The 15,406-nt window shown below is 46.1% G+C and overlaps 2 protein-coding genes across 2 annotated transcripts; both read left to right on the top strand.

Moving 5' to 3' along the window:
• The first annotated feature begins 2,495 nt into the window (after positions 1-2,495).
• Positions 2,496-3,035, top strand: LOC147963488 (uncharacterized). The gene has a single exon (XM_087529595.1). The coding sequence runs from the start codon at positions 2,496-2,498 to the stop codon at positions 3,033-3,035; it is 540 nt and encodes a 179-aa protein (XP_087385721.1).
• Positions 3,036-6,195: 3,160 nt separating this feature from the next.
• On the top strand, positions 6,196-7,232 carry LOC147963487 (uncharacterized). The gene is made up of 2 exons (XM_087529594.1): positions 6,196-7,053; positions 7,170-7,232. Exons 1-2 carry the CDS (start codon positions 6,196-6,198, stop codon positions 7,230-7,232), a joined length of 921 nt encoding a protein of 306 aa, XP_087385720.1.
• Positions 7,233-15,406: the final 8,174 nt, after the last annotated feature.

The following is a 15,406-nucleotide window of genomic DNA, read 5'->3' as shown; positions in this document are numbered from 1 at the left end:
GATGGGTTCGTCGGTTCGGATAAGATCGGCGGGCCGTGATCGTGATCGCCGGCTATTCGTGGGACACTAGTTCGATCAGTCCCGAAGAGAGGGCTATAGAGTACCAGATCGTACTACGTGTTATTCGTAGGCGATGGGCATGTGCAACCACATTGGTACAGTACCGGTTTCCTTCTCCTTCCGTGCGAACACAAAGGAGACCTCCCATCGCTACCATCCATCGTTATTCGTTAGCTAAACTTGCTGGCCTACTCACCGCACCAGCCAATAAGCCAACCACAAATCACTGTCGAAACAGTTTGATCAGGCCCATGACGAAAGGATCACAGTGGCGAAGCGGAAGCGATGGTGCTCAGGGATGGTGGGCCAACTATGTGGGCAAGTCATGAATACGTACGTTCAACTGGGACTGCTCTACGTCAACAACATGAAAAATTAATGAACTGATTTTGCCACAATGCTTTCCAACATACGGGGATGTTATACGACGGTTTTTGAAGTGGAGATGACAAGCTAATGCCCAACTCCTTCTACACCTCAAGCTTTGTTCTTGTGCACAAGACGACACTGTTCCATTTTCCACCGACAAACTGATAGTGATAACCTGTCCGACTGCCTGTGCATTCACAACGAGAGCAACTTTTTTCACCAAGTACAAAACAAAAGTCACAAGTGAGGAAATGATAAACACGAACCTTTCGCCTAAACCTTATCTAAGTATACAATTTTTTTAAGAGAAAAGACATCAGCCAGACCTGACTTTGAATTAGCAAAACCATCAACCGGCCTGATTGCAGATCACGCGAAACCAAAGAAAAAGAATACAACACGTCAAGATACATAGCTGCTGGAAAGCAGCTAAGAGAGCCTCAAACTCTACAAACTAGATGGATTAATCAGAGAAGCACGTAGTTGAAGACATCGAGGCCCTCCTCTGATAACGAAGCATCGGTGAACTAGGACCATGCGCCCCCCTGCGAGATAGCAGAGCGGCAAAAGCCCTGCCGCCACTCTCCGCGAGCTTGCCCGTCGGCATCCTCACACGGCTGCGAGGGAGCGCTGCTACAGGCGACAATATGCGGCCCATCTCACCATAACGACATTGAGGCAAACGTTTTGACCGTTTGTTAATGCATGATCCCTCGAATCAATGCACGTCTGTCCAGACTAGACGAGAAAACTCTAACTAAGGAGACTGGACTTTCTACTCCCGGGTGCACCTACACCCGCATGAACAATAAACTTGAAAAAGGTACAAAACAAAATTGAAAAATCTGAAATTTTGGGACAACAAAATAGATCAAAAGTTTTAGTTGCTTGCAAAATTTCATGACCAAATAACATTTGAGGAGCCCTCGGCAAAAAAAAAAACAAACAAATCTGTGTTCAAAGTTTTGTTCACTTTTGAGGAGTGATTTTTTTTTGCTGAGGGCTCCTCAAATGTTATTTGGTCATGAAATTTTGCAGCAAGCTAAATCTGTTGATCTAGTTTGATGTCAAAAAAAATTAGATTTTTTCTTTCATGTCATATAATTTTTTCATGTGTACTGTTCATGCGGGTGCACCTGCACCCAGGAGCAGCCACACCTTTCTCCTAACTAAAAATGAGAAAGGACTAATGATAAAACTACTAGTAGTACCAAGTAAGCAGCCAGCCGGGTGATGGAGATTACCAGTTGGATCGATCACCTCATCGGTTTCCCTCTCCTTCCCTTCCGTGAGAACAGAAGAGGAGATCTCCATCGCTGTCTATCTGCCGACGCTAGGTAGCCAACCAACAAATCCTTTGCCTAATCTTATATAAGTCATCGTCATTATGACATCAAAATCAAAGTGGTGCAGCGGAAGTGTGGTGAGCCCATAACCCATAGGTCCCAAGATCGAAACCTAGCTCTTCATCACAATTGTTTCCTCTCATGAATATTATTGACCTTGTTTTAACATTCTGTCACATGGGTGAGTTTGCCACTGCCATGCCATGTTTGCTTCGATCGAATCCAAAGTTGGACGTGTATAAACGAACTCAAAGACGGACAAATTTGAGATTTTACACAGCGTATGTTCCTTCAACAGCAAAGTGGTCAGACTGATGTTCTCTGAAATGCTTTCAAAATTCCAACATTCGGAGATGCTCTTTTGTTGGCGCAGAAGATGGCACTCTTTCATTTTCAGTGGCAAACTCACGTTCCTAACCTGAACCTTTCTATTCATTGACCGCCTAAAAATTAGGGAGTTAAATATAGGGTTCGATTACCTCCATCACAAGTAGTCTTTCTTTCTTCTCTTACAAGGCGACTAGAGAAAAGCCTCTCCCCTCCCCCCCTCCACTGGCCGCTCCAGCAACCATTGAAGAGGAGGAGAATACTGCTGCCTCGTCTCCATCTAGTAGATATGTTAGGATCTTTAGCCCTTGTAGGGGCGGTGCTTCTTCTTTGCTTGTGTTCCGCGAGTACCTTCTTCACGGCCATGTGGACGACACTGTGGACTCGGCCCTCATGATCCATGATGAGGAGTGGATGATCCTCGACGCCATCATCATCCGCTGGTTCTACCTCACCATCTTCAACGACCTCTTCCACACCGTGGTGGATGGCCACGACAACGCCTATGCCGTCTGGACCAAGCTCAACGGCCTCTTCACCGACAATAAGCTGCAGCGCAAGGTCCTCCTCCACAGAGAGTTTTACGGATGCCAGCAGGTTGACTCGTCCATCGATGATTTTTGCATGCGCCTCAAGAAGCTCGCCGATGAGCTCCGTGATCTCGGGGAGACGATCGGCGACGAGCTCCTCATCAGCACCCTCACCGCCAGCCTCAACGAGAATTTTGGGAACGCCGCCTCCAACCTCACCCTCATCCCGCAGCCTACCTTCGCTAAGATGGTGGCATACCTCAAGCTGGAGGAGCGCATGATGCGGCGCTGCAGCCCTATGTGGCGCCCTACGGGCCCACCCCCTATGGCCAGCAGCCGCAGCTGCCCCTGCCGACACCGCCGCCCGCTCTCCCGTCGGCGCCTTGGGACCGGGCTCTTATAGAGGCACTCCACACCGCTCCCTCACCGGCCATCTACACCGGAGGCGGCGACTGGTACATGGACACTGGAGCTACCGCGCATATGGCTGCCTATCCCGATAACCTCCACACCTCTTATCCCGTCCACACTTTCGCTCGCGTCACCGTCGGTGACGGCTCTGTTGGAAATATGCCCTAGAGGCAATAATAAAATGGTTATTATTATATTTCTTTGTTCATGATAATTGTCTATTGTTCATGCTATAATTGTGTTATCCGGAAATCGTAATGCATGTGTGAATACATAGACCACAACACGTCCCTAGTGAGCCTCTAGTTGACTAGCTCGTTGATCGAATGATAGTCATGGTTTCCTGACTATGGACATTGGATGTCATTGATAACGGGATCACATCATTAGGAGAATGATGTGATGGACAAGACCCAATCCTAAGCATAGCTCAAAGATCGTGTAGTGCGTTTGCTATAGCTTTTTCGAATGTCAAGTATCATTTCCTTAGACCATGAGATTGTGCAACTCCTGAATACCGTAGGAGTGCTTTGGGTGTGCCAAACGTCACAACGTAACTGGGTGACTATAAAGGTACACTACAGGTATCGTCTCCGAAAGTGTCTGTTGGGTTGGTACGAATCGAGACTGGGATTTGTCACTCCGTATGACGGAGAGGTATCTCTGGGCCCACTCGGTAATGCATCATCATAATGAGCTCGATGTGACCAAGTGGTTGATCATGGGATCATGCATTATGGTACGAGTAAAGTGACTTGCCGGTAGCGAGATTGAACGAGGTATTGGGATACCGACGATCGAGTCTCGGGCAAGTAACGTACCGATTGACAAAGGGAATTGTATACGGGATTGATCGAATCCTCGACATCGTGGTTCATCCGATGAGATCATCGAGGAGCATGTGGGAGCCAACAGGGGTATCCAGATCCCGCTGTTGGTTATTGACCGGAGAGTCGTCTCGGTCATGTCTGCGTGTCTCCCGAACCCGTAGGGTCTACACACTTAAGGTTCGGTGATGCTAGGATTGTTGAGATATTAGTATACGGTAACCCGAAAGTTGTTCAGAGTCCCGGATGAGATCCCGGACGTCACGAGGAGCTCCGGATTAGTCCGGAGGTGAAGAATTATATATAGGAAGTCAAGTTTCGGCCATCAGGAAGGTTTTCGTGGTAATCGGTATTGTACCGGGACCACCGGAAGGGTCCTGGGGGTCCACGGGATGGGGCCACCTATACCGGAGGGCCCTATGGGCTGAAGTGGGAGGGGAACCAGCCCTAGATGGGCTGCTGCGCCCCCCCATGGGCCTCCCCTGCGCCTAGGGTTCGAAACCCTAGGGGTGGGGGCGCCCCACTTGGCTTGGGGGGCACTCCACCCCCCTTAGCCGCCGCCCCCCTTGGAGATTCAATCTCCTAGGACCGGCGCCCCCTAGGGGTCCTATAAATAGTGGGTAGGGGAGGGAGGGCAGCCGCACCCTAGCCCCTGGCGCCTCCCTCTCCCTCCCGTTACACCTCTCCTTCTCGCAGTGCTCGGCGAAGCCCTGTCGAGATCGCCATAGTTTCCACCACCACACCGTTGTGCTGCTGGATCTCCATCAACCTCTCCTTCCCCCTTGCTGGATCAAGTTGGAGGAGACGTCTTCCCAACTGTACGTGTGTTGAACACGGAGGTGCCGTCCGTTCGGCGCTAGGTCATCGGTGATTTGGATCACGACGAGTACGACTCCATCAACCCCGTTCTCTTGAACGCTTCCGCACGCGATCTAAAAGGGTATGTAGATGCACTCCCCTCTCCCTCGTTGCTAGATGACTCCATAGATTGATCTTGGTGATGCGTAGAAAATTTTAAAATTCTGCTACGTTCCCCAACAGTGGCATCATGAGCTAGGTCTATGCGTAGTTTTATGCACGAGTAGAATACAAAGCAGTTGTGGGCGTGGATATTGTCAATTTGCTTTCCGTTACTAGTCTTATCTTGATTCAGCGGCATCGTGGGATGAAGCGGCCCGGACCGACCTTACATGTACGCTTACGTGAGACTGGTTCCACCGATTGACATGCACCAGTTGCATAAGGTGGCTGGCGGGTGTCTGTCTCTCCCACTTTAGTCGGATCGGATTCGATGAAAAGTGTCCTTATGAAGGTTAAATAGAAATTGGCATATCACGTTGTGGTTTTAGCGTAGGTAAGAAACGTTCTTGCTAGAAACCTATAGCAGCCATGTAAAAACTTGCAACAACAATTAGAGGACGTCTAACTTGTTTTTGCAGCATGTGCCGTGCGATGTGATATGGCCAAAAGGATGTGATGAATGATATATGTGATGTATGAGATTGATCATGTTCTTGTAATAGGAATCACGACTTGCATGTCGATGAGTATGACAACCGGCAGGAGCCATAGGAGTTGTCTTTATTTATTTATGACCTACGTGTCAACATAAACGTCATGTAATTACTTTACTTTATTGCTAAAGCGTTAGCCATAGTAGTAGAAGTAATAGATGATGAGACAAATTCAAGAAGACACGATGATGGAGATCATGATGATGGAGATCATGATGTCATGCCGGTGACAACGATGATCATGAAGCCCCGAAGATGGAGATCAAAAGGAGCAAATGATATTGGCCATATCATGTCACTGTTTGATTGCATGTGATGTTTATCATATTTTACATCTTATTTGCTTAGAATGACGGTAGCTTAAATAAGATGATCCCTCGTAATAATTTCAAGAAAGTGTTCCCCTAACTGTGCAACGTTGCGAAGGTTTGTTGTTTCGAAGCACCACGTAATGATCGGGTGTGATAGATTCTAACGTTTGAATACAACGGGTGTAAGCCAGATTTACACACGCAATACACTTAGGTTAACTTGACGAGCCTAGCATGTACAGACATGGCCTCAGAACACGAAAGACCGAAAGGTCGAGCATTAGTCGTATAGAAGATACGATCAACATGAAGATGTTCACTGATGTTGACTAGTCCGTCTCACGTGATGATCGGACACGGCCTAGTTGACTCGGATCATGTTTCACTTAGATGACTAGAGGGATGTCTATCTAAGTGGGAGTTCATTGAATAATTTGATTAGATGAACTTAATTATCATGAACTTAGTCTAAAATCTTTACACTATGTCTTGTAGATCAAATGGCCCACGCTAATGTTGCCCTCAACTTCAACGCGTTCCTAGAGAAAACCAAACTGAAAGATGATGACAGCAACTATACGGACTGGGTCCGGAACCTGAGAATCATCCTCATAGCTACCAAGAAAGATTATGTCCTAGAAGCACCGCTAGGTGACGCACCCATCCCAGAGAACCAAAATGTTATGAACGCTTGGCAGTTACGTGCTGATGATTACTCCCTCGTTCAGTGCGGCATGCTTTACAGCTTAGAACCGGGGCTCCAAAAGCGTTTTGAGAGACACGGAGCATATGAGATGTTCGAAGAGGTAAAAATGGTTTTCCAAGCTCATGCCCGGGTCAAGAGATATGAAGTCTTCGATAAGTTCTTCAGTTGTAAGATGGAGGAAAATAGTTCTGTCAGTGAGCACATACTCAAAATGTCTGGGTTGCATAACCGCTTGACTCAGCTGGGAGTTAATCTCCCAGATGACGCGATCATTGACAGAATCCTTCAGTCGCTTCCACCGAGCTACACGAGCTTTGTGATGAACTTCAATATGCAGGGGATGGAAAAGACCATTCCTGAGGTATATTCGATACTGAAATCAGCGGAGGTGGAAATCAAAAAGGAACATCAAGTGTTGATGGTGAATAAAACCACTAAGTTTAAGAAAGGCAAGGGTAAAAAGAACTTCAAGAAGGACGGCAAGGGAGTTTCCGCGCCCGGTAAGCAAGCTGCCGGGAAGAAGCCAAAGAATGGATCCAAGCCCGAGACTGTGTGTTTTTATTACAAGGAAAGTGCTCACTGGAAGCGGAACTGCCCTAAATACTTAGCGGACAAGAAGGCCGGCAACACTAAAGGTATATGTGATATACATGTAATTAATGTGTACCTTACCAGTACTCGTAGTAGCTCCTGGATATTTGATACCGGTGCGGTTGTCCATCGGGTCGGAGCTGGATTCGATCTTGCCTTGCCTCCGATTCCGAGCAGGAGAAATATCCATGCATGCGCAAAATGCTGCGGTTTGGCCGTACAAGAACAACGGACGCGTGAAGGGGAATAGTACGTGGACCATGCATACATGCATGTCGGCAATGAGAAAATAGCTTTGTGCAAGAATTATGTCAAGCCACAATTCAAAAAAAATGATGATTTTAAAAAAAGGGAGTAAAATACACCAGCGGTTCTAAAAGTATTCGAAGTGTGCCATCTACTCCCTCCGTTCCAAATTACTTGTCTTGGATTTGTCTAGATATGGATGTATCTAGACTCATTTTAGTGCTAGATACCTTCGTATCTAGACGAATCTAAGACAAGTAATTTGGAACGGAGGGAGTAGGTCCTAAAAGTTTGAAAACGCACACGTAGGTTCTAAAAGTATTCCAAATGTGCCATTTAGGTCCTAAAAGTTTGAAAGGGCACACCTGGGTCCTAAAAGTATTTGAAGTGTGCCATTTAGGTCATAAAAGTTTGAAAATGCACACCTGAGTCCTAAAAGTTGTTGCAGGTCAGGTCCTAAACACATCTGACTATGCCACGCGGGCCTTTAGCTGACGCCATGTTGGCTGGCTGGCTGGTTTGTTCTGATGGTGGCAGTGGTCACTCAGTAGGCACGTGCACGAAGAAGTCCTGACTGTCCTCGACAAGGTAGCGGTGTGTCGATGCTTGTTCTGATGGTGGCAATGGTCGTTTAGTGGGCCCGTGCACGAAGACGTCCTAACTGTCCTCGACAAGGTAGCAATGCGTCAACGGTTGTTCTGACGGTGGCAGTGACCATTCAGTGGGCACCTGCACGAAGACGTTCTGACTGTCATCAACAATGTAACGGTGCATGGCAGTGGTCATTCAGTGATCCAGAGTTCTCTTTGTTTTTTATTGTTTGGGGCGTTTTGTCCTTGTGCTGGACCTTTTATAATATAACCGAGTCATTTTTAGTTTCTTTAAAATATTAAGTTTGTGGGAGTGCTTAGAGAGTTATAAATAAGGTTTTGGTTAGGGACGCCCTAAGATTAAGTGATTATAAGGCCTTGCGGTGACTTCACTGATCTTAAAATGATATGTTGGCTCAGTTTCTTGAATGTGCTTATAGAGGTAGGGTCTACGTGTGTGTTCATAAAACAAAAAAGTCCAAAACAAACCTTGAACTTCTACACGAAAACTAAATCGACCCTGAACTTGTAATTCTGGAAATCAGCACACCGAACTCTTTGATCCCAATCTATTTTAAACCTCGAGGGTGTTCCTAAACAGGGATTGTTGACATGGCAGAACAAATCCAGGATTTGTTGGCTGCGGACGCAGTTAGGCCGGCCCATCAGGCTCGAAGTTAGGATTTTTTTACTTTTCTATAAGGCGCGACCTTTATAATATAACTGAGTTATTTTTAGTTTCTTTAAAATATTAAGTTTGAAGGGAGTGCTTAGAGAGTTATAAACAAGGTTTTGGTTAGGGACGCACTAAGATTAAGTGATTACGAGGCCTTGTGGTGACTTCGTCAATCTCCCACATTTGTACTGTGTTCTAAAAAAACAAAGCATTCGAATAGGTGAATGTCACTAGAGCATGTTTTCATCCTTTTCAAAAAAAAACTAGAGCATGTTTTCACAATACCGCCATGCATTAAAACCCTTGTTTTAATCCCTTTCCCGATCTAATGAGACCAGGCAAAACTCTCCCCTCCATTTCATCAGGAAGGAAACACACGAAGGTTTCGACTGGACGGCCCGTCCAATCAATGGACCGCACCAGAGACCTCTCCATTGATGGGTTCGTCGGTTCAGCTAAGACAAGCGGGCCATGATCGTGATTGGTGTCTATTCGTGAGCCACTAGTTCAATCAGCAGATCGTGTTACGTACTCACTAGACGTAGCTGATGACCTGATGTGCATGTGCAACCACATTGATACAGTACCGGTTCCTTCTCCTTCCGTGCCAACACAAAGGAGACCTCCCATCGCTATCATCCATCGTTATTCGTTAGCTAAACTTGTCGGGGGCTTGCTTCGGTAGACCTCCCCTCAACAAAACGTAGAAGAGCAGAATGGTCACACAGAAGAAATGTGTGTCCATCTCGTATTGTACAGTTGTACTGGGCATACGTATACCGCGCGCATGGCAAAAAGAAACGCCACAATCTACTCGCACGCCCAATCTTCTCGCCCGCCCCATCTGGTCGCCCGATCACGGTAGTTCCAACATCACCGCCTCGCCGCCGTACGAACGCCGCCCTCGCCGTCCCAACTTCGTCCGTCGCCGCCTCGCACCGTCATCGTCCGTGGCCGCCTCTCACTGTCCATCCCAACGTCGTCCGTCGCCGCCTCTCAACGTCCGTCCCAACGTCGTCCGTCGCCGCCTGTCACCGTCGTCGTCCGTCGCCCCTTTCACCGTCGTCCTCCGTCGCCGCCCTCGCCGTCCCAACGTCGTCGGTGGCCGCCTCTCACCGTCGACGTCCGACGCCGCATCCGCACCACGGTCCCCCCCCCCCCCCCCCGCCGCGGATCGTGCAAAGCATCCGGCCGGTTGATCGGCGTGCACGTCACCACCTGAAGGCCGTCGTCGAACGCCGGCGACGTCTACACCGCGGGCCAAGGTTTGTCATCTAAACCTAGCGGGCATGATGGATAGAAGTGAGGGATAGTTCGTGCATGTACCGAGTTAGGGTTTAGGGTTCATCAAAACCTCCTGCCGCAGCGCCGCCTCTATGGACTACCGCATGATTTAGAGAACTATCATTGCTTTCGGCATGATGCAGTGTATTAAACCTAACACACGATGTTTCACAGCGCTATTTTAAGCGGAAGAAAAATCAGCATTAATTTGCTACTTACTAGACCATCATGGCGCGCGTTGCTGCGCCCGTCTATTTTGTCACTAAAATAATAGTGATTGATGTAAATATATGATTGGATTAAAGTTAGTAACAAAACCAAGCTGTATAGTATTTAACAACAAAAGAAAACTGAAGATTAGAAAATAAAGCACCAGTAATTGTGCTTAGGAGACTGCAGCTATAAAATCAGTTACCGAATTCATGCATTGTTTATTCTGACAACACAACAACAAATCTACAATCCAATTCAAAGAAAATACAATAAATCTACAAATGTATGAGAAATCCCATAAGGTACAGTATTCCTTGGATAGATGCACGTTTAGCATGGTCCATGGCAAACCGCAACATGCCATCAATAGCAAATAGCCAAAAAAAACATTGTGCCACTTTTCTCAATCATTATGTGCGAGCCTTAGAACCACTGAAACGAAAGCATGAATAGGAGAGAAAGCACACCAGGTATGGTATGGTATTGGAATCCAAATGGTTTATTATCTCTAGTGACATCAACTACCTTCCTGTAGAACACAATGATGAAGCTGTCAGTATTATTTTACAAAAAAATGTAAAGCAAATAGAATGTGTTCAGACGGGAAAACTCTGGTCTTAGTCCATTGAACATTAAAAATGTGCAAGTCGCGGCAAACATGGTTCACCTTATAATTGTTGTTATAACAGATAGTTATGTATGGTATGCAATGGCATGTTAAGCTAAGGAAAATAATGTGGACAATTATAGAATTGTATAGATAATGTAATCAAACATATATGTAAGAAGCATGATCCAAATAGTACCAATGTATTGGTCATCTTTTTGGCTTACGTTTTATTTGATTTTCAATATCTTTTTTTTAGTAGGGTTGTAAGTTGGTGTATGATTTCTTCTAATACAGGTTAACTAAAAAGCTGCAAACAGGGTACACTAGTAGAAAAAGGGTCAAACGTGAAGCACATTAGTGCCGGTTTGTATTTGAGCCGGCACTAATGTATACATTAGTGCCGGTTCCAACGGCTAGCCGGGCCGCTTTCATTAGTACCGGTTCGTGGCGAACCTTTAGCACCGGTTCGTGCCACGAACCGGTACTAATGAGAGTGATGGCAGGATGTTGTCAGACTGGGGCCCCTCCAGCCCCTTTAGTACCGGTTCTTGGCACGAACCGGTACTAAAGGTCGTCCTACATAAACCCTTCGTCCACCCGAGCTCGCTCTGTTCTTCCCCTTTCCCCTCTCCTCTCTCTGTTCTTCCCCTCTTCCTCTTGAGCTCATCACACATTTTGCCCAAAATTTGTCAAGATTTAAAGGCCCCCATCCATTCAAATGATCACAAAGGTTAGCAACTTTGTCCTTTCATCTCTCATTGCTAGATTAGCTCTTGCAATGCTTTATATAGTGATTAATTTGTGAGTTTAGTAATTTGGGAGGATATATATATATATATATTTGCTAGTATTTGATTTATATACAATTTGAGGTCAAAAATAACACTTAGTTTGCATATGTAGGTGTGGTTTACTTAGTGCCTTCTAAATCTCCGTCGTAACCACCGTCGATCGCCCGCACCGTCCCGTCGCCGGCACCAACTTGTGGTGAGCCTCTTGTTCATGAAATTTTATATAAAAATTGATATTTGTGTGATTTGGATACATAGTTACTCGTATAATTATCTTACCCGTACGTTGTTTGTTATACATATAGTGCCATGGTTTTGATATCCGTCCCCGTCAGCCCTCGTCCTTGTTATGATTCGGATGTGGTATATATATTCTCTTTTAAAACTAGTTGCATTTTGTGTTTATGACAAATTATGCCCATCAAGTTGACATAGAAATTTTTTCTAGGAGGTATGTGAACCGGAAATTCCAACTGACCCTATTGTCGAGAGGTTAAATTTAGTTGAAAGAGAAAACGAGTACTTGAAAGAAAAATTGAAAAGAATTGAGGGGGAGAAGATGGAATTGGAGTTGCATGTTGCCGATGTCGTCGATGATCACAAGATCAAGATGGAGAAAATGCGCTTTAAGATTAGAAAGATTAGAAAATATGCCATCGATAGTGAGGCTTGGTATCATTATGCTGTTGGATCCATTGTTACCTTAGTTGTGATCTTGATCGCATTTGTTGTTGCATTTAAATGCTTTAGCTAGAGAGTTATTTGTTTGTTGCATTTAAGTGTTGTATGAACTTTATGTATGAACTTGTATTAATTTGGTCTATTCGGTGTTGTGTAATGAAGATGAGCGGGCAATGGATGTACGATGACCGATGCTCTCCCCAGTTCGTTGAGGGCGTGCATACTTTTCTGCTTGCGGTTGAGGCAAACAAGCGGGCGGATGGTTTTATGCCTTGTCCATGTGCTGGCTGTAAGAATGGTCACAATTACTCTACGTCAAGAACCATTCACGTCCACCTGTTTAAGTCCGGTTTCATGCCCCACTATAATGTTTGGACCAAGCACGGAGAAAGAGGGGTTATGATGGAAGACAATGAAGAAGAAGAGGACGACGACAGCTATCCTGGCCATGGGTTCCCTGAATACGATGATACAACAATGGGGGAAGAAGCTGAGCCGGTAATGCGGGAAGAAGCTGAGCCGGCAATGCGGGAAGAAGCTGAAGAAGAGGCATCAGATGAGCCCGTTGATGATCTAGGTCGGGCCATTGCCGATGCAAAGAGAAACTGCACAAGTGATTTGGAGAAGAAGAAGTTGCAGCGCATGTTAGAGGATCACAAAAAATTGTTGTACCCGAATTGCGTAGGTGACAAGAAAAAGCTGGGCACCACACTGGAATTGCTGCAATGGAAGGCAGAGAATGGTGTATCTGACAAGGGATTTGGAAAGTTGCTGGTAATGATAAAGGATATGCTTCCAAAGGACAACGAATTGCCCGAGAGTACGTACGAAGCAAAGAAGGCTGTCTGCCCTCTAGGGTTAGAGGTGCAGAAGATACATGCATGCCCTAATGATTGCATCCTCTACCGCGGTGAGTACGAGGATTTGAACGCTTGCCCGGTATGTGGTGCATTGCGCTATAAGATCAGCCACGATGACCCTGATGATGTCAAGGGCGAGCGCCCCAGGAAGAAGATTCCTGCCAAGGTGATGTGGTATGCTCCTATAATACCACGGTTGAAACGTTTGTTCCAAAATAAAAAGCATGCCAAGGCGATGCGATGGCACAGAGAAGATCGTAAGAAAGACGGAAAGTTGAGAGTACCCGCTGACGGGTCGCAATGGAGAAAAATCGAAAGAAAGTATGGGAAGGAGTTTGCAGATGACGCAAGGAGCGTATGGTTTGGTCTAAGCGCAGATGGCATTAATCCTTTTGGGGAGCAGAGCAGCAACCATAGCACCTGGCCTGTGACTCTATGTTTGTATAACCTTCCTCCTTGGTTGTGCATGAAGCGGAAGTTCATTATGATGCCAGTGCTCATCCAAGGCCCTAAGCAACCCGACAACGACATTGATGTGTACCTAAGGCCATTAGTTGAAGAACTCTTACAACTGTGGAATGGAACAGGTGTACTTGCGTGGGATGAGCACATGGGGGAAGAATTTGACCTAAAGGCGTTGCTGTTCGTGACCATCAATGATTGGCCTGCTCTCAGTAACCTTTCAGGACAGACAAACAAGGGATACCGCGCATGCATGCATTGTTTGGACGATACCGATAGTATATATTTGGCTAATTGTAAGAAGAATGTGTACCTGGGACATCGTCGATTTCTTCCGAGCAGGCATCCCGTAAGAAAGAAAGGCAAGCATTTCAAAGGTGAGGCGGATCAACGGACGAAGCCTCGCCACCGTACTGGTGCTGATGTACATGATATGGTCAAGGATTTGAAGGTGGTCTTTGGAAAGGGTCCTGGTGGACAACCTGTTCCGAATGACGCTGATGGACGCGCACCCATGTGGAAGAAGAAATCTATATTTTGGGACCTGCCCTATTGGAAATACCTAGAGGTCCGCTCCGCAATCGACGTGATGCACGTGACGAAGAATCTTTGTGTGACCCTGCTTGGCTTCTTGGGCGTGTATGGGAAGACAAAATATACACCTGAGGCACGAGAGGACCAGCAACGTATGCACGGAAAAGACGGCATACATCAGGGTCATGCAAGCTACGCTCTTACCAAAGAAGAGAAGGAAATCCTCTTTGAATGCCTGCTCAGTATTAAGGTACCGTCTGGCTTCTCGTTGAATATAAAGGGAATAATAAACATGGCAGAGAAAAAGTTCCAGAACATAAAGTCTCATGACTGCCACGTGATTATGACGCAATTGCTTCCGGTTGCATTGAGGGGGCTTCTACCGAAAAACGTTCGATTAGCCATTGTGAAGCTATGTGCATTTCTCAATGCAATCTCTCCGAAGGTAATCGATCCAGAAATCATACCAAGGTTAGAGAATGATTTGGTGCAATGTCTTGTCAGATTCGAGTTGGTGTTCCCACCATCCTTCTTCAACATCATGACGCACGTCCTAGTTCACCTATGCGAAGAGATTAACGTTTTGGGTCCTGTATTTCTACACAATATGTTCCCCTTTGAGAGGTTCATGGGAGTCTTAAAGAAATATGTTCATAACCATGCTAGGCCAGAAGGAAGCATCTCCAAGGGCCGTCAAAATGAGGAGGTCATTGAATTTTGTATTGACTTTATTCCTGACCTTAAGCCGATTGGTGTTCCTGAATCGCGGCATAAGGGCAGACTGGATGGAAAAGGCTTGCTAGGAGGGGAACAAATAATATGTATGGAGGGACATTCTCTCACTGAAGCACACTACACAGTTCTACAGAATTCCGCCTTGGTGGCTCCATATATGGATGAACACAAGAATTTGGCTCCAAACACCCGGAGCGGTCTGATGACTGGATTACACGTGAACAAACCAGGAGTTTCGCCAGCTGGTTGCAGACACGTACCATGCATGACACCTCTATTGAAGATGACCTGTACTTGCTGTCCCAGTTACCATCTTCGAATATAATGACTTTCAAAGGGTACGAGATAAATGGTAATACATTTTACACGATCGCCCAAGATAAGAAGAGCACCAACCAAAACAGTGGTGTCCGCTTTGATGCAGAAACCAAGACGGGAAAGAAAACATATTATGGTTATATACAGGACATATGGGAACTTGACTATCGACGTAGTTTGAAGGTCCCTTTGTTTTGGTGCAAATGGGTTAATATGACACGAGGCGGGGTAACGGAAGACCCGTAGTACGGAATGACAACAGTGGATCTCAACAATCTTGCGTATGCAGACGAACCATTCGTCCTAGCCAATGATGTGGCACAGGTTTTCTATGTGAAGGACATGTCTACCAAGCCAAGAAAAAGAAAAGATAAGGAAGCGAATGCATCCTACGATGAGCCAAAGCGGCACATA

The sequence above is a fragment of the Triticum urartu genome, chromosome 6A (genome assembly GCF_056163025.1).
Source record: "Triticum urartu cultivar PI428250 chromosome 6A, HENAU_Tu73, whole genome shotgun sequence".
NCBI classification, from domain to species: domain Eukaryota; kingdom Viridiplantae; phylum Streptophyta; class Magnoliopsida; order Poales; family Poaceae; genus Triticum; species Triticum urartu.
This window is presented reverse-complemented; position numbering and strand designations above follow the sequence as displayed.